The 23,575-nt window shown below is 37.3% G+C and overlaps 2 protein-coding genes across 3 annotated transcripts; one reads left to right on the top strand and one right to left on the bottom strand.

The window, feature by feature from the left end:
• Window positions 1-13,798: 13,798 nt before the first annotated feature.
• On the top strand, window positions 13,799-18,444 carry LOC109003603 (pentatricopeptide repeat-containing protein At1g05670, mitochondrial). Of its 2 annotated transcripts, none has more exons than XM_018981813.2 (2): window positions 13,799-16,652; window positions 17,827-18,444. In XM_018981813.2, exon 1 carries the CDS (start codon window positions 14,270-14,272, stop codon window positions 16,523-16,525), a length of 2,256 nt encoding a protein of 751 aa, XP_018837358.1. In that variant the 5' UTR covers window positions 13,799-14,269; the 3' UTR covers window positions 16,526-16,652; window positions 17,827-18,444. The 2 variants fall into 2 exon arrangements, with proteins under 2 accessions (XP_018837358.1, XP_018837357.1); XM_018981812.2 differs by having other exon boundaries at window positions 17,821-18,443.
• Window positions 18,445-18,709: 265 nt separating this feature from the next.
• LOC109003604 (HIPL1 protein-like) lies at window positions 18,710-22,212 on the bottom strand. Its single transcript, XM_018981816.2, has 7 exons — window positions 22,075-22,212; window positions 21,819-21,976; window positions 20,373-21,155; window positions 20,047-20,263; window positions 19,719-19,897; window positions 19,373-19,599; window positions 18,710-19,207 (listed from the first exon to the last, which is right to left on the bottom strand). Exons 1-7 carry the CDS (start codon window positions 22,169-22,171, stop codon window positions 18,799-18,801), a joined length of 2,070 nt encoding a protein of 689 aa, XP_018837361.2. The 5' UTR covers window positions 22,172-22,212; the 3' UTR covers window positions 18,710-18,798.
• Between the last annotated feature and the right edge of the window lie 1,363 nt (window positions 22,213-23,575).

Raw genomic sequence — 23,575 nt, 5'->3', positions numbered from 1 at the left:
AGAAATAAAGTTCCTTAACCAAACAGCTTGGAAAGTAGCTCCATAACACGCCACAAATTCAGCTTGCATAGTAGAAGATGCCACTAGAGTTTGCTTAACACTCTTCCAAGAAATAGCACCCCCAGCTAGCATAAAAATATAACCTGAGGTCAATTTCAAATCATCTTGACATCCATCAAAATCAAAATTTGAGTAGCCTACCACCTCAAGGTGATTTGAAAGCTAGAAGGTGAGCATGTAACCTTTAGTTTTCTTCAAGTATCTCATAACTTTCTTAGCTACTTTCCAATGCTCTTGCCCTGGATTCGACTGAAACTTGCTAAGAACACTAACTGCATAGGCAATATCTGGTCTAGTGCAAACTTGAGCATACATCAAACTCCCCACAACACTAGCATATGGTATGTTCTTTACAGATTCCCTTTCAAGTTCATTCTTGGGACATTGAGTTTTGTTAAACTTATCTCCTTTTATGATGGGTACATCACCAAGTGCATAGTTATGCATTTCAAATCTTTGCAATACACGCAGTATATAAGCTTTTTGAGAAACTCCCAACAAACCACGAGCTCTATCACGACATATTTCAATGCCAAGCACAAAAGAAGCTTCTCCTAGATCTTTCATCTCAAAATTAGCAGATAACATTTTTTTTGTTTCATGAAGTAATCCCAAGTCACTGATGGCAAGCAAAATGTCATCTACGTACAGAATAAGAAAAATAAAGTTTCTCCCACTAGTCTTGCGATATATACATTGGTCAACTACATTTTCAACAAAACCAAGTGAAGTTACAACCTCATCAAACTTCAAATACCACTGTCGAAATACTTGCTTCAGGCCATATAAAGATTTATTTAACTTACAAACCAAGTTTTCTTTTCCCTTCTCAACAAAACCTTCAGGTTGTCTCATATAAATTTCTTCATAAAGATCTCCATTCAAAAATGATGTCTTTACATCCATCTGATGAAACTCCAAATCATAGTGTGCCACGAGTGCAAGGATAATTCTAAAAGAATCTTTAGACGAAACTGGTGAAAATGTTTCATTATAGTCAATGCCTTCCCGCTGAGTGAACCATTTTGCAACTAATCTTACTTCTTTCGTTCAACATTCCCTTTCGAGTCTAATTTACTTTTGAAAATCCATTTGTTGTCAATGGCTTTAGCATTTGGAGGAAGTTCAACAAGTTCTCAGGCTCTATTCTTTTCCATAGAATTCATTTCATCTTCCATAACACTTAACCACTTATCTGACTCAGGACATGTCAAGGCTTGCTTAAAAGTAATAGGATCAACTACATGCCCAATATTAAAATCACTTTCTAACAAATAGACAATGTAATCATTAGGCAATGCAGACCTTCTTTCTCTTTGAAATCTTCTGACTTGTGGCTCAGAACCTGACTCTACCATTGTTGGAATTTTTTCTTGTTGTTCAGGTTCTTCACTAACAATCTCAATTGGCAGAGAAACAGCTATTTCCTGTATAACAAGAACTGGAACAACAACTGGATTAGGATCAGGAAATAGGTCCTTCAATACAAAACTCCCACTGACACCAACATCATCCTCCAAAAATTTTGCAGTAATGGACTCAACAATTCTGGTGCCACGATTAGGACAATAGAACTTATATTCTTTTGATCTATCTGGGTACCCAATAAAATAACCAAGAGTAGATTTTGGGTCTAGTTTTTTTTCAAGAGGATTATAAATCCTAACCTCAGCTGGACATTCCCAAACTCTGAAATGAGCCAAACTTGGCTTACGGCCTGTCCACTATTCAAAAAGAGTTTTTGAAAAAGTTTTACTGGGAACCCTGTTAAAATATATATAGCAGTTTTTAAAACTTCACCCCATAGAGATTCTAGCAAATTTGTTATGCTCATCATACTCCTAAACATGTTCTTTAGAGTCCGATTTCGTCTTTCAGAGACACCATTCTGCTCAGGCGTTCCTGGCATGGTGTATTGAGGCACTATTCCACACCCTTGTAAAAATTTTGCAAAATTGCCCATGTTTTGACCAGACTCATCATACTTCCCATAATACTCGCCGCCTCGGTCAGATCTTATAATTTTAATACTTTTCTCACATTGATTTTCTACTTTCATTTTGAATATCTTAAATTTCTCAAGTATCATTAATCAGGTAAACATATCCATAGCGTGAGAAATTATCAATAAAAGTTATGAAGTACTTATTCCCACATATGGTAGAAGATAAAGGTCCACTAATGTCAGTATGTATTAAGTCCAAAATACCATCACTCCTAGTAGAACCCTTTCTTGTGGATTTAGTCAGTTTTCCTCTTATACAGTCCACACATGTATTAAAATCTGAAAAATCAAGAGAGTGAAGTATTTCAACTTTTACCAATCTCTTCATTCTTAACTTTGAAATATGTCCTAATCTCTTATGCCACAACATAGAAGATGATTCACGGATTAAAGACATTTTCTTCGCTACATTGATAACACAAGAGACTTCACCAAAAAAAGCTAATGACATTCTATATAAACCATCACACAAAAAACTATTTCCAACCAAACGAGAATCATAGAACAATTCAACTTTTCCATTGTCAAACTTAAAAGAAAAACCAGATTCATCAAGTTTTGATATAGAAATCAAATTCCGTCTCATTGACGGTACAAAAACTGTGTTCTCCGAAACAAGAGAAAAACCAGACTCCAAAGATAACTTTACTACTCCTATAAACTCGACCTTCACTTGAACTCCATTCCCAACGCATAAGCTCACTTCATTCTTACTTGGCCTCCGTTTGCTTACGAACCCCTGCAAGGAATTCGCAATATGAATACTTACACCTGAGTCTATCCACCAAGAATTTAAAGGCACATCTACTAACGAAGACTCAAAACAAACTAAGGCTAATGAGGTACTTATCGAGTTCTTCTTCTTCTTCTCTAACCAAGGTTTAAACTTAAAACAATCCTTTTGCCAATAACCATTCTTCTTACAAAACCTACATTGATCATTTTTCTTCATAGTTTCTTTAGGACCACCAGAAGTCTGACCTTCAAACCTTTTACTGTGCTGATTTTGGTGTGACTTATTTCCCTTATGGAACTTAGACTTATGATTATGAAAGGACCCCTTGTTCTGTTGTGGTTGAAAACTAATTGCACAGTTTCAATAGTCTCACGACGCATCCTACACTCCTTTTGGGCACATATTACTATCAAATCATTTAAATCCAATTTATCTCGCTTAGTATTGTTAGCTACCTTTAGCTGATTAAACTGGCTAGGAAGACTGTTAAGAACATGATAAACCAAAAAAGGCTCAGCAATGGAAATTTTGAGGGCTTCTAGTTTAGAAGATATATGTATCATTTTCATAATGTACTCCCTAACTTCACTAGAACCATCATATTTCATACTCATCAGTCTATCCATGAGGTCACCAGTTTCAGCTTTATCGGACTCAATAAACCTTTGTCCTATGGCACCCAAAAATTGCTTAGTATTATCATTGTCCGGAATAGCTCCTACAATGGAATCTGATATAGAACATTTGATGATCTTTAAACAAAGTCTGTTTGCCCTATCCCACTTTTGAAATTCAGCCACATATTCAGCAGTGCTCTTATCAGTAGGTTTTGAAGGTTGCTCCTCCAGGGCAAAATACAATCCCAAAAGACCAAGAGCAATTTCTACGTCTCGTTTCCATCTCGCATAATTATTCACAGTCAAAGATTCAATAGCAAATAATTGACTTGAAATAGAGGAGACACTCAAAACTGTGGAAAATATGAAATAGTACATTTTGTTTAATTACCATCCAAACATAATGCATGCAGTTAATGGATGATATCAAATTTTTCTAATTAATATGAGCTATTAATTAGACAATCCATAATTAAGCTCGGAACCATATGAGCTTCATTACGGTAAGAGCCTTGGTGCATCATTGTAAAGTCACCTTTTGGCTGACTAAACAACATGCTATAAGGTACTCTTAAAACATATCACAAAACTAATTAATAAAATCACATCAGTTTCAAAATACCATCACCTTTAGGCAGAAGGAAATTTCTAGACTAATGTAATCTCATTAACTAGTTCACACCATTTTCTAAAATGTCACACACAGTAACACATTTGGACAAAATATTATGTGCAATAAATTAGAAAACAAAGATATCCTTTTCTTTTTTTAAATATCAATGAGTGTGCCACTTTGGCGGCTACTACCTACTAATATTTCAAAAATTTTATTTAATGAAAAAATAAGGATAATCTGAATACCCATGAATTACAATCACAAATTGATAATAATCATCAACTTGATACAATCAAAGTTAGAGTTCAAATATGATTGTGAGACTAAATAGTGTGAATAGATCAAGCACATAAGACAACAGATATGTCTAAAGACAACAGATATGTCTAAAATTAAATATGAACTTGGAAAGCATATATATACAAAATACTTATAACAAGTCACAAAATTAACATGCATCTAAAACATGTTAAGAGAGAGAGTACATATATGCACAGATCATATAAGATACTGACTATTCATCACAAAATTATCATAATATACAGTACACTATAGCCCATAGAAAAATGTGTAAATAATATTCAAAAATATAAAACAGTGTCTTATGATGTTACAAAAATTTTTTAAAAAATATATAAAGATTTAATAGGGCGAGTACATAAATACTGGAAAAAAAATGAGGAAAAATACTGTTCACGGGACTATACGCATGAATTCATCTTCAACCTCCAGTCGGGTCTAAAAGCGGGTCGCGAGTCTGCATTTCGGGTCAACGGGTTTTCAAATGGGTTTTTCTCAATTTCTTGCAATTTTTAGGTCAAAAAACAAAATTAATATGAGGAAAACAATATATAGTGCCCAAAAAATACATATATGATGTTTTAAAACAATGGGTATCTATATTTAGTGAAGATTAATCAAATTTTGAAATGGGTATGAACCCTAGCTTTGTAAAAACTCAAAACCGAAACAAAACAACGATTAAACACATCTAAAACAAGTAAATAACATTCCAAAAACCGATTTTGATATGAGTTTGATCAATCGATTATGTAATACGATTTTCTTGCCAAAATGGTTCCGAAAAAAAAAATATATTAATGGTGAAACCATAACAGTAAGGCTGCGGAAGGAATGGAGAGAAAATAAAAGCCCAAAAAGTTTGAAGATTTATAATAAATAAATCCCACAAATTTGATTTTGAGCGATCGATTTGTATAGAGAAAAGGAAACCGAAAAATAACAAGAAAACAGCATCATCGCATTCTTACGAAAGATTCTAATCCTAGCATGGTGGCTCTGATACTAAATGTAAAATACACGAAAAATACATGTTAAAAACCAAAATCTAAAATGGCAATACAGAATACGAAAATGATGAAAATGCACTTGCGGAAACCATGTTTGGAGAATGCAAACAGACAGATCTTTTGCTCTTCACAAATTATCAGCTATCAATGGGGCAAGCCAATAGACATATGGAGAGGAGGAGGGACCTAACCTCTTATAAATGAAAACTTATGGAGTCCACCCATTAAGAACTCAAATTCAAATGGGTCTATAAAAATTTCAAAATAAAGACTATTGAGTTTCCAGGCCTACATACGTAATTATACCATAATATAAATATGATATAATCATATATTACTAAGGTGTAATAAATCCCAAATGATCACTCAACTTAATGGGTTAAAACAAAATACCATTGTGAGCTATATATATATATATATATATATGTCTAACCCGTTTTATAAAATATGCAATCAAATGAAGTCCATATTTAAAAATATTCTAACAAATACCATACCGGAGTCTCCTTGTCTGATTGACTAGGAATTTTTTGGGCTACTTTTTTTATTTGGTGGGCATTTGTATTTTGAAGGTTACAGATGGCTTATTCTGGTTGTTTGGCATTGCGAAGCCCTGTTCGATAGAATGCCTGTTAGTGCTATATTCTCACCCATCTCAGTGAAAAGGTCATATGTGTACCTAAGTTTGATAGTTGTGGATTTAATATATTGTGGAAATCCGATGAAGTCATATTCTTTTTTTTTATTGGAATCTTGCAACCTTATTTGAAAACTACAAGCGAGGTTGCAGCCTTAATTGTAGTAGGATGTGGCCTGTAAAATTGGTGTATTTCTTTTGAAATGCATTTTGACAATCAGTTATCAGGTTGGTGGTCTATACTGTTAGTTGTCTTTACATTTGGAACTACAGTACTACCTTAGTTTTGTGTGGATTCTTCACATGCTTGTGGTTGGATCAATTCACTTAATCACCTTTTTTGGCAGAGGTTTCTAATGCCTAGTCAATCATATTAATATTTGAGATGCTCATTAATTTTTATAGTTGAATAACTGCTAGTTATATATAAGCAAAACCACCAAATTGGTCTTGGCGGTATGCTCCTCCAGGTCCAAGATTCGAATCCTCTTAGGTGCAAAAAATTTCTAGGGATAATTGGATCGAGAATTTTTTCCTTAAATTATCCCAGGTGCACTTGCAAAAAACTCCTTATCGAGGAGTTTGTGCACCTCCAAAATTAGTCGGGACGCTATTCTCAAACAACCAATGCCAATAAAAAAAAAAAAAAAGGAATAGTCTATCATTTAGTCGGACGAACTTGCGGATGAACCCCTCTAAAAATGAAATGGTGCGTGGAAGACACCTGAGTGTAGTGCGTTTTGATCTCCTTTTCCATAGCCCTAAGAGGATCATATCACCTATGCGATTCGTTCGCCTCTCCACCATCTTATCCTCGATCTCATCCATCTCTAACCCTCCTTCGTGCGCAAACGCGCCTGTCTGTATTGGGATTCAAAGTAAAAAAGAAAAAGGAAATTACCAAAAGTTTCAAATTTTGAATTAGACAAATCCTTTCTTAGGGTTCTGTTCTTCGATCCATTGTCGCCATCTTCATTATGATCTTCTCTCTCTCTCTCTCTCTCTCTCTCTCTCTCGTCTGTGTGTGTGTGTGGTGTGCTGTATAGATCTTTCAAAGCGTCCAAGTAAATCTCCGTGATTAAATCAAAGCTAATTCTCCTTTAATGGAAATTTGATTATTGCAAGTTTCTCGAGGTAAGAGCAATGATTTTGAAATATCTAGGCCTACTATAGTCTAATACTCTCTTATATTATTCTCTCATCTTCATATTCATGTTGGGATAACAACCAAAGCAATGAAAGAAAGACACGTGTACTGTAAACAACAGAAAGAAATGCAATAACAATTAAGGAATACAAGGTTCGGGAACTTTTATTCACTAAGGATGAAACAGTGCATTTCCAGCTGTTTGCGCCAAGTGAAACGGTGCACTTCAAGCCTCCTGCTATGCCACTTTCCTCAGCCTTCAAAAGATGTGTTTCGATGCCCTTGAGTGTGCCTTCAAACTGTGCGTTTTGAGTTCCCTTCTAACTATTTCAAGCCTCTAACACGACAGACCTCATCACTTCATCTCCCTTACGTCTTCTACGTCGATACTCATCCCCACTTTTCCATCACCACCATACCTTCACAAAGAGGCCATAACAATCCCCCCCCCCCCTCCCCTCTCAAAGGACCTTGCCCACAAGGTGTGGGTAAAGCTCATTCAACCTCCATAAAAGTTCCCAACTATTATTCTTTGAAGAGACTCCAACCTACTTGATCAAGACCTCTGTCATTGCTTGGTTTCCTTGCCGTTTAAGACGGTGATCCACGATGGCCTCGGGCTCGGGCTATATCTCCCTGTTGGAGTTCAAAGGAGGCAATGTGGGAATGGGGCAGATCTGAGTATCCAGTTTCCGTTTCAGGCATGAAACGTGAAACACAGGATGGATTCGAGAAGTGGGCGGCAGATCTAGCTTGTAGTCCACCTTACCAACATGTTGGGTCACTTGGAAGGGTTCATAGAACCTCAACGAGAGCTTGAGGTTATGTCGAGCCGAGATGGAGTTCTGTCTATAGGGTTGCAATCTAAGGTAAACCCAATCTCCCTCTACAAATTCTCATTCAGTCTTTTTCGTTCTGCATAGCTTTTCATTCTTTGTTGAGTTGATTCTAGATTCTACTTGAGTAATGCCTTAATTTGATCACGCATAGATAGGAGTTTGTCTACTGCTTCATTAGCAGTTGTGTTTGGTAGATAGATGATAAGTCTAAGTGGGGAATACCCATATAGGGCCTCAAAAGGAGAGATCTTGGTTGATGTGTGATATGAGATGTTATACCACCATTCAGCCATGGGCAACCACTGAACCCAACCTGTTACGTTTGGGTAGCAAAGTCTTCTCAACACTTTTCAAATATTCTCGTACTTATGAAAATACTTCACATGCCAAACACAATGAACCATCTTCGTACGAAAGTCTCTCCACTATAATATTTATCACTATTATATATAAAAAAATCATTATTAAAAAAATCAATCATTGATGAGACCCATACCTTTTTCAATTACCTATCCAAAAGTCAACAACTCAACATACTTCATACATCCAAACAACTCAAATACTCTCAATGGGACCCACAAACCAACTTCAATCTCTACTCATAATTATTCACAAACATTCTATAATATTTATCACTATTATATATAAATAAAAAATAAAATCATTATAATATTTATCACTATTAAATATAAATAAAAAATAAAATCACTATAATATTTATCACTGCTATATATAAATAAAAAATAAAATCACTATAATATTTATCACTGTTATATATAAATAAAAAATAAAATCACTATAATATTTATCACTATTATATATAAATAAAAAATAAAATCACTATAATATTTATCACTATTATATATAAATAAAATCATCATTAAAAAAAATCAATCATTGATGGGACCCAAACATTTTTCAATTATCTATCCAAAAATCAACAACTCAACATATTTCATACATCCAAACAACTCAAAATACTCTCAATGGAACCCACAAACCCACTTTAATCTCTACTCATAATTATTCACAAACATTCTCAACAATTCTCAGGTATTCTCACTACCCAAACGTAGCAGCTTAGCCCTTGTATAGCAACGTAAATAACCCTCCAATGTCTTCTTTAATGCCTCAGTCTAGCCATCAGTTTTAGGATGGTAGGCTGAGCTGTATTTTAAGGTAGAACCTTACAACTCAAGCAGGGCTTTCCAAAAAGAACTTAGAAATATGGGGTCACGATCTGAGACAACAGCCTTAGGCAGATCATGCAATTTGAACAATTCCTTTAGGAATAGTTGGGTCACGGTTGTAGCTGTGTATGAGTGGGTTAAAGCAACAAAGTGACCATATTTGGTCAGTCTGTCAATCACCACAAGAATCACACTAGCCCCTTGTGACACTGGCAACCCTTCAATAAAGTCTAGAGAAATCTCCTCCCATGCTTGTGTTGGTATGGAAAGGGGTTGGAGGAGGCCAGGAGGTAAAACATTCTCAATCTTGTTGGTTTGGCAAATATCACAATCACGAACCAATCTCTTGATGTCCTTTTTCAGACCCCTCCAAAAGAAATCCCTCTTGGCCATTTGGTAGGTTTTTAGGCACCCCAAATGACCTGCCTGTGGGTTTAAGTGTATAAAGCTGAGGACCTTTGCCTTAAATTGGGTCTAGACATCTATCAGAATTCTTTCTTTCTTTAAGAGTAACCCTTGTTGGAGGGCAAAGCCTTTAGGCGCCTACTGGTTATTCTGAAGCTTCTGCATAATTTCCCTTAGCTCTTGTGAGGCTGTGTAAGTGACCTTAAGTTCCTCAATCCCAACTGGAGTTGGAAAGGTTATAAGAGCCAAAAAACCTTTCTACTCAGACCTAGTTCATGCCTTCTAGAGAGGGTATCGGTCACCTTGTTCTCCTTTCCCTTTTTATACTCAATACGAAAGTCATAGCCCATCAATTTAATGACCCATATTTGTTGTGTAATAGTGCCAACTTTTTGCTCAAGTAGAAATTTTAGCGCCCGTTGATTCGTTTTAACTATGAATGTCTGGCCTAATAAATAGGGTCGCCACTTTTGGGTTGCTGTAACAAGTGCCAACAGATCCTTCTCATAGGTAGAAAGGGAAAAGACTATTCCCTTCAAAGCCTTACTCAAATAGGCAATGGGTTGTCCACCTTGCATTAATACAACCTCAACCCCACAACCACTTGCATTGCACTCAATCGTAAAAAGTTTGGGTAAAATCTGGTAGTTTGAGTACGGGTGGACTGGTCACCACAGCCTTGAGTGTCTGAAATGCCTTGGTAGCTTTAGCATCCCCTTTAAAAGAATGTTTCCTCGACAGTTCAGTTAAAGGGGCTGTTATAAGATAAATTTTCTATAGTAACCTGTTAAGCCCAAAAAACCCTTAAGGATTTACTGTTTTTGGGAATAGGCCATTCAAGCATTCCTGTCACTTTCTTATCGTTAGCCCTTACACCTTGTCCCGATACAATATGATCTAAGTAATCCATTTCTTCCACCCCGAAGTGACACTTAGTCAGCTTAGCAAACAAGTTGTGCACATATAAGGTACTCAAAACATGTGTCAGATGCCCAACATGTTGATCCATGTTGCGGTTGTACACCAGGATGTCGTCAAAGAAAACTATCACGAATTTTCGTAAAAATGGCCTAAAAATAGTGTTCATCAACCCCTGAAAAGTTGAATGCGCGTTGGTAAGCCCGAAAGGCATTACCAAAAACTCGTAGTGGCCCTCATGGGTTCGGAAGGCCGTCTTTGGAACATCTTCAGGCACCACCCTTATTTGGTGATATCCGGATCTAAGATCCAGCTTAATAAATACCACAGCCTTGTATAACTCATCTTGTAGTTCATCAATCATGGGAATAGAAAACTTGTCTTTTACTGTTTCCTGATTTAGTGCCCTATAATTGACACATAAATGCCAACTTCCATCGGCTTTTTAGAGCAATAGGACAGGTGAGGAGAAAGGACTTGAGCTAGGTCTACTAACACTTGTTTTGAGGAGGTCCAATACAATCTTCTCAATTTCTGTCTTCTGATAATACGGGTATTGGTAAGGCCATGTAGAAATGGGGCTGGTTCCTTCCTTCAACACAATCTTATGGTCATGGGATCTCTTAGGTGACAACCCAGTTGCTTATTCAAATACGTGTTTAAAATCAGCCAAAACTCTTCCAAGTGCAGAACATTGCACCTCATTCTCTAGTGCCGAGTGGGAAGTTAACTGTAAGAGTAGACCATTACCCTTACAAAGTGAGTGCATAAACAACTTGTGACAATCACCAAAAGATGTCTCTTCTAATTTTAGGCTCTTCAGATCCATTGCCCCCTGGAACTGCATGTACAAGTTTGAAAAGTCCCACATAATTGGCCCTAGTGTTTTCAACCATTGGACCCCTAATACAGCGTCACATCCTGCTAGTGCTAACACATAAAATGAGGGTCCAAAACAAGCACCCTGAATTCTAGTGACCTCCTTACTACAAGATCTCATTGTCATTACAACATCACCATTAGTTGCTTGCACCTTTAATTGTACTGCCCCATTCATTGGCAATTTATTTTTCTTAACAACTATTGGGTCTAGGAAGTTGTGGGTGTTTCCTGAATCTACTAAAATCACCACTGACTCAGTACCAATGTTTCCTCATAATCTCATGGTTTTAGGGCAAGGAGTACCTGTTAAGGCATTGAGTGAAATAACAGGGTTGTCGGCTTGTACTGTGCATGGAGCCGTGTCCACCAAGTCTGTAGAGTCATAGAACACTTCTTCCTCTTTTTCTTTACTGTTCTGGTCATTGCCATGCATAAAGTAAATCTTGGGAGACTTACATACTTGAGCTAGATTCCACTTCTCGTCTCAATAGTAACATAACCCACGCTTCCTCTTATCATCCATCTATCCCGAGTATATTTTTCTAGTGGGGTTTGGTGAATTTGGGGCTTGTGATGAACTGCTATAAAGGGTTGACCACTGTCCCCCAGTAGGAAATGAGGAACTATTTTTATCCACCCATGGCTTCACTGATTTTCTTGTACTAACCAAATACTTCCTGGATTTTTGCGAGGCCAAATGTTGCGTTGAGGTTCACTAGATTCAACATTCGAAGGGGAAGGCGGATCTCATCCTTGAGTCCACTAAGGAAACAACTCAACTTGTGTGTCTCAGAAAAGCCTTTGAGTCTGTTTGAGAGGGCTTCAAACTGACCCTTGTACGCAGCAACATTGGAAGTCTGCTTCAGCCTGATGAGAGCCTCCATGGGATCATCGTATGCTGGAAGACCAAAGCGCATATGGAGAGCTTGTGTAAAAGTCTGCCGGCAAGTGAACTAACCCGTGTCCATTACATCCTGGTATCAAATTAGTGTCTCTCCTTCCATGTGGTAAGAGGCCATAAGAAACCTTTGGGCAGGAGGTGCTTGATAAAATGAAAAATAATGGGAGACTTTAAAAATCCATCCAGTTGGGTCTTCACCATTGAAGTGAGGAAAATCCAGCTTAATTCCTCTAGTGCCTTATCTATGCTGCTCAGCTATTTTTGGGTCACCTTCCAGAGGGGCCTCTTAGTGAGCTACTTGGTTATGAGTAGCAAGCATAGTGCACATCATGTTTGTCATTTGGTGCATCTGTTCTCTGAGTTCTTGAATACACTGCTCATGGTGAGCAAGCATGTCCTGTTGTTGCTGTTTAGATCTAGTATTCTCAGCCATTAGAATTGTTTGTCTCTTGATACCACTTGTTATAGTTCTGTTGGTTGAATATTATAAATAGGAATGAATCTAGGTATGCGTTGTATCTTTGATGTTGGAAAGGATGAATGCACGATAGTTGTTTGTAAAAATGACAATGACAATTTCTGGAATAAAAGTAATGATATTAGGGTTCTTCGAGGGAATCTCTTAACCTCCTAAAAAGTTTAACTCAAGATGATAATAATCTGATACTCTCTTAAATTTTTCTCCCCTCTTCATATCCATGCAGGGATAACAACCAAAGCAATAAAAAAAAGACACGTGTGCTAAAAATAACATCAAGAAATGCAATAACAACTAAGGAAGACAAGGTTCTGAAACTTTTATTCACTAACGATGAAATGATGTGTTTCCAGCTGTCTGCGCCAAATGAAACGGTGCACTTTAAGTAGGGGTGTCAAATCGTGTTAATGGATCGTGTTCGTGTCGTGTCAAGACATGTATATTATATTATATAGGTCAACCCTAACCTGACCTGTTAAGCTTATTATGTCAAAATCTCAAACCCTAACACGACCCGTTAACATAACGGGTTGTATAGTGTCAATCCGTTTTGATCCATTTATGTAAATAGGTTGAACATACCAAAAATTAACATGTTTGACCGAGTTAAGTTTAATAGTTAAGTTTAACATAATTTTATATAAATGTTAAAATCATAATATCTATAAAAAAAATATAAAACTAACTACAAGTCCAAAATTACAATCCAAACAATAAAAATATCGAAATTAAAATCTTGATAATTTTATTTTAGGTATAAGGGTATAATTGTAATTTTAACTTTCTTAACAGGTCAAAACGAGTTGACTTGTTATAATCCGTTAAGCAATCGTGTCTTAACGGGTCAACCCGTTTTGATTCGAATCCTTTAAGGTTAGATCTTAACTCGCTTTTATCATGTCGTGTTCGTATTTGATTAACAGGTCGTGTCACATATTTTTATCCCTAACTTCAAGCCTCTTGCTATGCCACTTTCCCCAGCCCTCAAACGATGCGTTTCGATGCCCTTGAGTGTGCCTTCAAACGGCGCATTTTGAGTTCCCTTCTAACTCTCTCAAGTCCCTAACACGACAGAGCTCATCACTTCATCTCCCTTGTGTCTTCTGCGGCGATACTCATCCCCTCTCTGCCATCACCATCATACCTTCACAGAGAGGCCATAACAGAAATTGAAGAATGTTTTGAATCTACTGGTTTCTCTGTTGTTTTCGTCTTTGAAAACTAATTTCTAGATAATCTCGACTGGGATTTGGTTTCCTCGGCAAACAAATAGAGAGTCGATTTTCTTTTTTCTAAAGAAGATTTGTTGCATGTTGGTGTGTCTGGGGCGTGCGCAATTTCGTGCGCAATTTCGTGCGCAAACTCGCCTGTCTGTAGCGGGATTGTTCGTATGTATCCCGATTCGAGTTTCATCGTTGTTACTGATGCAGGTGATGGAGTGATGAGGAGGGCTTCTACATGGAGGAGAGCTGCTGCAGCATCAACAAGAGATTATCAAAACTTGTTTTGATGGGTTTCTCTGACAGACATGAGCAAGTGCTCCATCTCCTTCTCAGACCATCGTTTTCGACTTGTCTCTTATCAGTCCCTCTTGGGTATTGCTTCAAATTATTTTCCTCTCTTATGTTTTAGAAGATGTTTGAGCCAAGGATGCCCCACACTATGCTCAACTGATAACAGACCTTTTCCTGATTATTCCCCCAAAAAACCTACCATCAGAGACTCTGAATTTGTCCATCAGATCTCAACTGCTATAAAATTACGCCGCTCTGAGCCTCTTCGCCACATTCTAAAGCCTTATGAATCAAAGTTGAGGCCTGACCACCTAATTTGGGTTCTCATGAACATTAAGAATGATTATAAATTGGTTTTAGATTTTTTTGACTGGGCATGCCTACGGAGAGACCCAACACTAGAAGCCCTTTGTATTGTTGTTCAAATTGCTGTGGCATCAAAGGATCTAAAAAAGGCCCATGCACTTATTTGTGATTTTTGGGCAAAACCCAATCGAGATATTAGCTCGTCATACTCTCAATTTGTTGAGAGATTGATATACACTTATAAGGACTGGGGTTCAGATCCCTATATATTTGATATATTCTTTCAAGTCCTTGTTGAAGCTGGGATGTTCAATGAAGCAGGAAAATTTTTTGAAAAATTGTTGAATTTTGGGTTAGTTGTCTCCACAGATTCTTGTAATTTATTTCTTACTCGTCTATCAATAAATTCTGATGGGATTGAGATGGCTATAAAGGTTTTTAATGAATATCCTGAAGTGGGTGTTTGCTGGAACGCTGCATCATATAATATCATAATTCATTCCCTTTGTCAATTAGAGAAAATTAAAGAAGCCCACAAGTTACTCCTTCAAATGGAGTTGAGGGGCTGTATGCCTGACGTAGTGAGTTATAGTACTATAATATGTGGTTATTGTCATGTTGGGGAACTTCAAAAGGTTCTGAAACTCATAGAAGAAATGAAAATAAAGGGATTGAAGCCAAACCCTTATACCTACAACAGCTTAATACTTCTTCTGTGCAAGACTGGTAAACTAGTTGAAGCAGAGGAGGTATTCAGGGAGATGATAAAGCAGGGAATTGTTCCAGATAATGTGGTCTATACAACTCTTGTCAGTGGATTCTGTAAATTGGGGAATGTTCGGACTGCATATAGACTGTTTGATGAAATGCGGACAAGGAAAATTATTCCTGATAGTATAACGTACACCGCTATTATCCATGGGTTTTGTCTGACCGGAAAAATTATGGAAGCGGTTAAGCTCTTCCGTGAAATGATTAGTAGAGGGTTCGAACCAGATGAAGTTACTTACACAACACTTATTGATGGTTATTGCAAGGCAGGTGAGATGAAAGAGGCCTTTGATCTTCACAACCAGATGGTTCAGAGAGGGCTTACTCCAAATATTGTCACTTACACTGCACTTGCTGATGGCCTCTGTAAAAGGGGTGAGTTAGACACTGCAAATGAGCTACTTCATGAGATGAGTGGAAAGGGCCTCCAACTGAATATATACACTTACAACTCCATTATAAATGGTCTCTGTAAAGCAGGAAACCTAGCACAAGCAGTAAATCTGATGAAAGAAATGGAGGTGGCTGGCTTCCATCCTGATACATTTACTTTTACTACTCTCATGGATACTTACTGTAAGATGGGGGAGATGGCTAAAGCACATGAGCTCCTGCGCGAGATGCTGGATAGGGGTCTTCAACCTACAGTTGTGACATTCAATGTGCTGATGAATGGGTTTTGCATGTCAGGAATGCTGGAAGATGGTGAGAGGCTGCTAAAATGGATGTTGGAGAAGGGTATAATGCCAAATGCCACCACCTTTAATTGTCTTATGAAGCAGTACTGTATTAGAAATAATATGCGTGCCACGACTGAGATTTATAAGAGCATGGGTGCTCAAAGAGTGATGCCTGATAACAACACCTATAACATTTTAATAAAAGGGCATTGCAAAGCTAGGAACATGAAAGAGGCGTGGTTTTTGCACAGAGAAATGGTTGAGAAGGGATTTGATGTTGCAGCTAGTTCCTACAATGCCCTTATCAGAGGTTTTCATAAGAGGAAAAAATTTATGGAGGCTAGGGAACTATTTGAAGAGATGAGAAAGCACGGGTTGACTGCAGAGAGAGAAATATATAACATTTTTGTTGATATGAACTTTGAAGAAGGGAACATGGAATTCACTCTTGAGCTCTGTGATGAAGCAATAGAGAAATGTCTAGTGGGTATGGCCAAAAATGAAACGACATAACTGGAGCTGGACTTTTTGGGTTATTATTTGGTATGATTTTTTGCAGACATAGACTGTCAATTTATGTTTGCATCAGCTTGCCTGGTGGGATGCTATGACATACTAGCCAGATCTACCCAGAATCATGGTAATTTTTATGTTTGGCCTCTTCATTGGGATTCTTTATCTTTCACATGTAGCATATGTACTGCACTAGCCCTTAGTAACTATTAAATTCTGTGACATCATGTATTTATGAACATTATGACATTGATGTGACTTCTATAATTTCATCAAGCAAGATTGGCATCAGAGCTTGTTATTTCAAGTTGGGCTTGGGTGGAAAGATCCCCATATTGGGTGAACTGACCACATTTTAACCATATCAAACAGATAAAAATGAACAGTCGTGCACATGGGCATAGGCGTGTGCACATTTTATTTGACCCACAAACTATCACTTATTTTTCACTTTGCACCCTAAGCTACAAAAAGTTTCAATTTGCCCCTAAACTACCTATATTTTTCAATTTTCACCCTTTGTTAAGATTTGACTGTTAAGATGAGTGAAAAATTATCCAGCTCGCACAATCTTAATGGTCAGATTTGAATGGAGGGTGCAAAATGAAACCTATTTGTAGTGTAGGGTGCAAAGTGAAAACATTTGTAGTTTAGAGTGCAAAAGAAAAAGGTGTGGTAATTTGTGGGTGAGAGGTGTAATTTCTCCTTATAATATTCAATAACTATATGAACTATGAGAATATATGGAAGGATGTTTCTCTTGTGATATTTATTTCTTGGTGGTGGGAGGGGCAGGATCTTGAGTTTAATTGCTTTATAAATTTGGTTTGATGGAGTCCTCCCAAATGCTAATGCAGAGTTTTGTACTGATCTTGACATTGATGTCAATCTTAATTTCGTCATTTTTGGGTTTTCTAATCCATCTTGAATGAATTTGCATTGCCAAAGCACTGTTTCAATTGAAGTTTTATGCATTAATTTTACTTTCTATATCAGGTTGTTTACATGGTTACCATCCCAACTTCTAGCCAAGTGACCTACATATTTATGACCTAGCTATATAACTATCAATTGGAGGGTTTATTGGCCGCAAAATTGTGGAATCTAGTTGTAATAGACAGGCTATATCAATGTGGTTGTTTCCAATGATAGTTTTCTTTTATGGAAGTGAAGAATAAGAAAGGTAGCCCAAATATAACTCTCACTCCTTATTCTCACCTTTGCATGGGGCTTGCTTCATTTTTTAACTTTTGTTTAGTGTCATTAAATCTCTTGATCTTAATTTACTTGAATAGATGCAGGACTCTTGGTTTGGTTGGAAGAGTTGGTGTTACCAGATAAAGCTACTGTGAGGGCATTTAGCCAAGAGAAGCTCGACCAGGTTTTTTAGGCATTACTAGTTTAATGACAATACGGTCACTTCAAGGAAAATTTTTTGAGCAAGAACAGATGAGTTTGACTAGTAGTTTCAAAGCGACCACAATCAGTGTCATTTGCATCACCTTATCTGTCCTTGCTTTATGATCTTCTGACTTAAAGGTTTCAGTAATGTTTGTGGCAGCTGCAAAAGAGGTCTTATCAACTGAGCTGCGATACTCCTCTTTATTGGTGTTTGAGCATTAACTTGGTCTTACAACGAGCCAGACCGTTGTTTGAATGTCCAATAACTCTACAAAATCTGGCACTGCATTGCAAAGCACCTTTTCTTGTAGAAGCTCTGTACTCCATTTTGAGTACATCATCCAATTGTCTATAGATAGTCTTTTTTATAATATTGTACGTGATGCAAGTTCCATTTTTACTTTCATTGATACATCGTTACTAGATATAATTGTCTTCTTCTTATCAATTTTGGCTATACTTTTGAGATATTAATCCTTGTCCAGATCCGCTGCACTGGAGTAGCAATCTATAGTTCTTTAGAATATATGATCCTTTCCCGAACTTATGCGGCGTGTATACTAATTAATGTGGTGTCCTCTGTCACGGGTATATTTTTCTTTTTAGTATCCTGTGAGGGCTATGTTTCTCCAATCATGTGCAATTATCAAGGTGATGGGCATGGCCTTTACATTTCCTGCTTAAAATTAAACATTACTACAAAGTTTAGATTGGAAAACTAGATCATGGAGAGGTCTACAGTTGGACTGGATTACTATGGGATTAGGGGATTATGAGGGTCTCTTTCTTGCTTCGAAAATTATAAATGTTATAGGTATCTCTAAATTGAGACTAGGTATGGACATAGTTTTGTAGACTACAGCAATTATCCCTCACAAACTCTCAATCAGAACATAACTTTCAGTTGACAACAAAAAGCCTAGAAAAGAGAGAGACAGAAAGAGCATCCAATGGAAGTTAGTCAACTGGTTTCCACTTGAAGGAGTCTGTAAGATGATGGCAGTGACATTTTCCTTTGAGCAAGTGTAGTTACAGCGACTTGGACGAACAACTCTGTATACACCACTGCTGGCTAAAATAAAAATATCTTTCCTGTTATCCTCCCCAAATGAGTATATGTAACCCAGAGCAGGTAGAGAGTTTCCTGGTATGGAGCTACAATGGATTGGAGAGTCATGAGCACAACTGAAAGGAATCATGTTAGAAGTAAAGTTTCCACTATTTGCAGGGCTTTCAGCAGCTGCCCAAATAGCACTCCCATACAAATCTGCATACAGGTAACTGAACATACAATGACAGTTAAAAGATTGTTACCAAATGTTTGTAAAACTCTTAACACAAATATTTCGAAGGAGTTTTATTCCACTTCTACTTCTTTAGAAGATCATGTCAGTAAATACTAGTTTTAGATAGAAATCTGGAAGAGTTCTTTCTTAAATTACCCACCTTCCAAACATGCATGGATCAGTCAAGGAACGATAAAAATACCCTCCAGATATTGCTGCAGATCCTTCATTATCATTTACATCTGAGTGATTGTAACCCAACACAGGGAAGATTGGATTGGTAGAGTTAGCCGGAGACTGATGAGGGTTATAGGGGAAAGGACCTTCAAAGACACTCCACCCGTAGTTTCCACCCTTGGTGATTATATCTACCTCTTCATAATGATCCTTTGGCATTTTGACAATAAATAAGCATCAAATCTTCTACATTCAGAACAAAAAAAAAAAAATAGGGAAGCGATAAAATGCGTGTTAACTGATATTCAAAAGTAATATGGTCTCTAAACCTGCCCAGTATCTGCACAGACGAAGTACAGAGATCTTTCTGAGTCAAAGCTACAGCGCCATGGATTTCTTAAACCTAGAGCCCAGATTTCAGGCTGCAAGTCCTTGTCTTCAGAAGAAGGATTATCTTGAGGGACAGAGTAGTTTCCCCAGAGACCTAGATAACCTATTTCATCTGCGCCTGTAATTAGATAGCAACAAGACCAGAAAGATGGTAAACACAAACATGTACACATTTACGTTATATTGGTTACTGAATAATCTAACAAAAGGGCATAGATGATAGAACAACCTACACATTCTAATAGTTTATGTGCCATTATTACTCACTTGGTAAATTATCAATGTCAAGCCTTAAAATCTTTCCAAGCAAGGATTTCTTGTTTTGTGAGAAATAATGAGGATCACCTCCTTTTCCACCGTCTCCCATCATAACATATAAATATCCATCTGCAGGTCCAAATAGAATCTGGCCTGCGTGATTGAATGCAAACGGAAGTCCCAGTGTAAAAACCCTTCTCACCTCTATTGGGCTGGCACTGTATCCCTGGGAGTTATATAATTTACAAGTACGTCAATAAGCAAAAGACGCCTAGCAACTGTCATGGCTGAGATGCAATAACCGAAAAGGTATAGATATCTACTGAGAAAGGTACCGATGTGCCATTAGCAGTGAACTCTGCAATAACTTTATGATACCGGCATGGCTGAGCTGCATTAGAAGAACCTATCTTTGAAGGATCACAGTCTACATCTGAGTTACAAGCACACCTTCCAGAACACCCTGGTGTTTTGACCTTATCACAATTGAATGAAGCAAAGAAACGACCATTTTGGGCAAAGTTGGGATGAAAAGCCATACCCATCATCCCAAAGCTACTATCAGAGAAGACTCTATCAGACAAATCCATAAAGGGCCTGGACATGTCCAGCCCCAGAGTAGCTCCTGAACTTTGCTCAGGTATGGTGGCCAACCAAATTTTGCCCGATTGGTCAGAGAAGAAGGCACTGTTAGACCCATCTGGATGTGCAACCATATTGAGGTAAGACCCATTTCCAATTTTCTCAAGACACATGCCCATTGGTGGAAGCACAGTTTCAGTTTTTTTAAGTGAGACTTGTTCACCATTGAAACATATTGATTTATTGTCAGAAGAACCACCAAATGCATCACAGAAAACACTTTTTGACTGCCAGAGTTTGTTTAGTTTGGATGGACTTGAATCCACTGGTGCCCCACCCCTACCTTGTAGTGAAGGGGCGAAAGGGGAACTCAGTATAGACACATTTTGACATGCATCCCAGACAGTCGAGCAAAAGCTACTTGGTGCCTTGTTTGACAGGGATGAGTTTAGCAATAGAGTGGAGCTGCAAAGAACAGGAACTGCTTGAGGTCCCGATTCAACCTTAAATAGCTGAGCTGAGAACTGATCACACCTCTGCAAATAATAAAATTCCATAAGCTTTCAACTATTAGGATGATCTTCTCATTTGAACTGTATCCAATGCTATACTGAACTTATAATTGAACTTAAAATGACAGCTGATAAGGCAGATGACCCACATTACTTAAATACCTATATGCCCACAATCTCTAAGACATAATTTAGGACAAATCCAAAAGCTTCTAGACAAGGACAACTAAAATAATAAGACAAATGTGTTGGTCATTTTTCCCATAAATTGCCAATGAATCATTTTATATTTCTTTGTTTCCACATTCCATTTTCGTCTATTCAGATAGGAAACAAAGCAAGAATGTGGAACAAAGGTATATGCATTATCAAGTAAACCTGAGCATAATTTACATCCATGGAAATACACGACTTATTTCAGGACATCAAGAAGCAGTCGCCTTGACAAATTTCACTCCCATACCAGTACAGAACAGCCTCTACAACAGGTTAGACATAATGTCGGCATGAAGTTAGTTGATTTCACCGTATGTAAAACTAAGGACAATTGGTCATAAGATGGTCCGTCAACTTCATATGTTAAGCGTCCTGACAAATCGAAAACGTCTTTGGGGTTTATAACCAATCCTTAACGAGTTTGAACAATTTAAACGAAGCTATCACTATAACATGATCGACAAGACTTACTGAACAGAGAGTTGATTTCACAAGAGTAGCACAGCCAGGATCAGAGATATTCATTTCATGAAATTGCTTCTGCAACTGTAGGTCTTTGGCTGAGTCGCAGCACACACTTCCATTGTAAGGACAAAAGACCAGAGGTCTCTTTAGAATGTGAGGTGCCCCTACGCCAGTTAAATCAAAGAAAAGCTTTTCAGCGACACAACCCAAAAACAGATATTAAACTAAAACGTGCGCGCGCATAACGGAAGTGAGAGAATACTTGAATCACTGCATAATGGAAGTGAAGAAGAAGGGTAATTAAGCAGTAGGAAGTGAACAAACAAAATGAGGATTGTCACAGCCACAGAGTCTTCCATCCTCCCAAAACTGAAAAAATACAAGGAACAAGAAGAGAAACAGCAATAGCTAGCCCTTCTCTTCAACCCTCTAACGATACATATACAGTAAGATCAGTCACTAATCATTTGACATTGAATCAGAGAGGACAAAATATACTAACTTTAGTAGTTATCATTTCGACAGAATCAATACCAAAACTAAGTAACAATTCAAAAGTTAAGTTGACTTGATTGTCTAAATGGGTGGCGTGGACAGAAAATATGAAGGTAATCACATTACTTTTAACAGGAAGATTTATAAACTAAGAAAAGAAAATGAGGGACAGTATGGAGAATAAGTACCATAACCCACTTTCTTTTTCTTTCTTTTTTTCTTTTAAAATTTGATCTGGGAAAGGAAAGAAGTTGCAAATGTCAAAATCTAAGCCAGGACGGAACTGTAGTGTGTTAAAGCAGAGTCGTTTGGATTAGATAGATGAGTTAAGATAATTTGGAAATAGTTGTAAATAATAATGAACTCATCTCCCAATACAAACCGGCTCTTAGAAAGATATCAGACAATAAGAACAGGGACTAAGAAAATGAAAAGGCAAATAATATATATTAAAGAAAAAGGCCACCAAAGGAGTGATGCATGGTGGTGATTTTCAACAGGATACTGCTGATTTTTCTTTTCGTTTCTTTATCTTGGTCCACTAGAGAGCCAAGCCATTTTTGGTGGAGAGATGCACTCCCGCCAGCACACAGAGATACGTTAAAATTTATAATGTTATCTGAAAAACGAAAGACCGCACTGATTATATATAATAACATGCATGATCATAAGACACAAGCATGCGCATACAGTTTATTCGCACATAAAAAAAATTAAAGAGTTTATTAAAATTGTTCATGACCATAAGTTACAAAATCATTTTCTGATCTGCATCTTAATTCATGATTGATTGATTTATAATGTTTGTCCATAGTATAAATTAATTCCAAACATTAAAATTAGTGGTTTGAGCATCATATTCCAATCAACTAGTTTTTATAGTAATGTGAATTATGTGTGGGGACAGTATAATTAAATCAATTTAGAATAAATTAAGGCGTAAATTATAAAAATCAAAATAGGGAAAAGCTATCTATAAATAATGCCTTGCGCAGTACCTGCATGCATTAGCCCCTATTTAAACTTTTTTTTAATGAGATTTTTTTCACCTGTGTAAATAGTTGTCTGACGTGGACATCATTCCAAGTCAACCTTATAATCTCCTTCTCTGTTGTCTGGAATTCATGCGTTTGGCGTACGTGCATGTAAATAGGCAGGAGCTATTTAATCTGCCTGGCCTGGAGCTGACCACTATAAATTAAGAAGGAAGGAAAGTTTGCTCAATGTTTGCAACAAAGAGCTTGCATGGGTTGGCCAGAAAAGTATGC

This window comes from Juglans regia, chromosome 13 (genome assembly GCF_001411555.2).
Source record: "Juglans regia cultivar Chandler chromosome 13, Walnut 2.0, whole genome shotgun sequence".
Lineage (NCBI taxonomy): Eukaryota > Viridiplantae > Streptophyta > Magnoliopsida > Fagales > Juglandaceae > Juglans > Juglans regia.
Note: the sequence above shows the minus strand (reverse complement) of the source record. Positions and strands in the feature narration are given on the sequence as shown.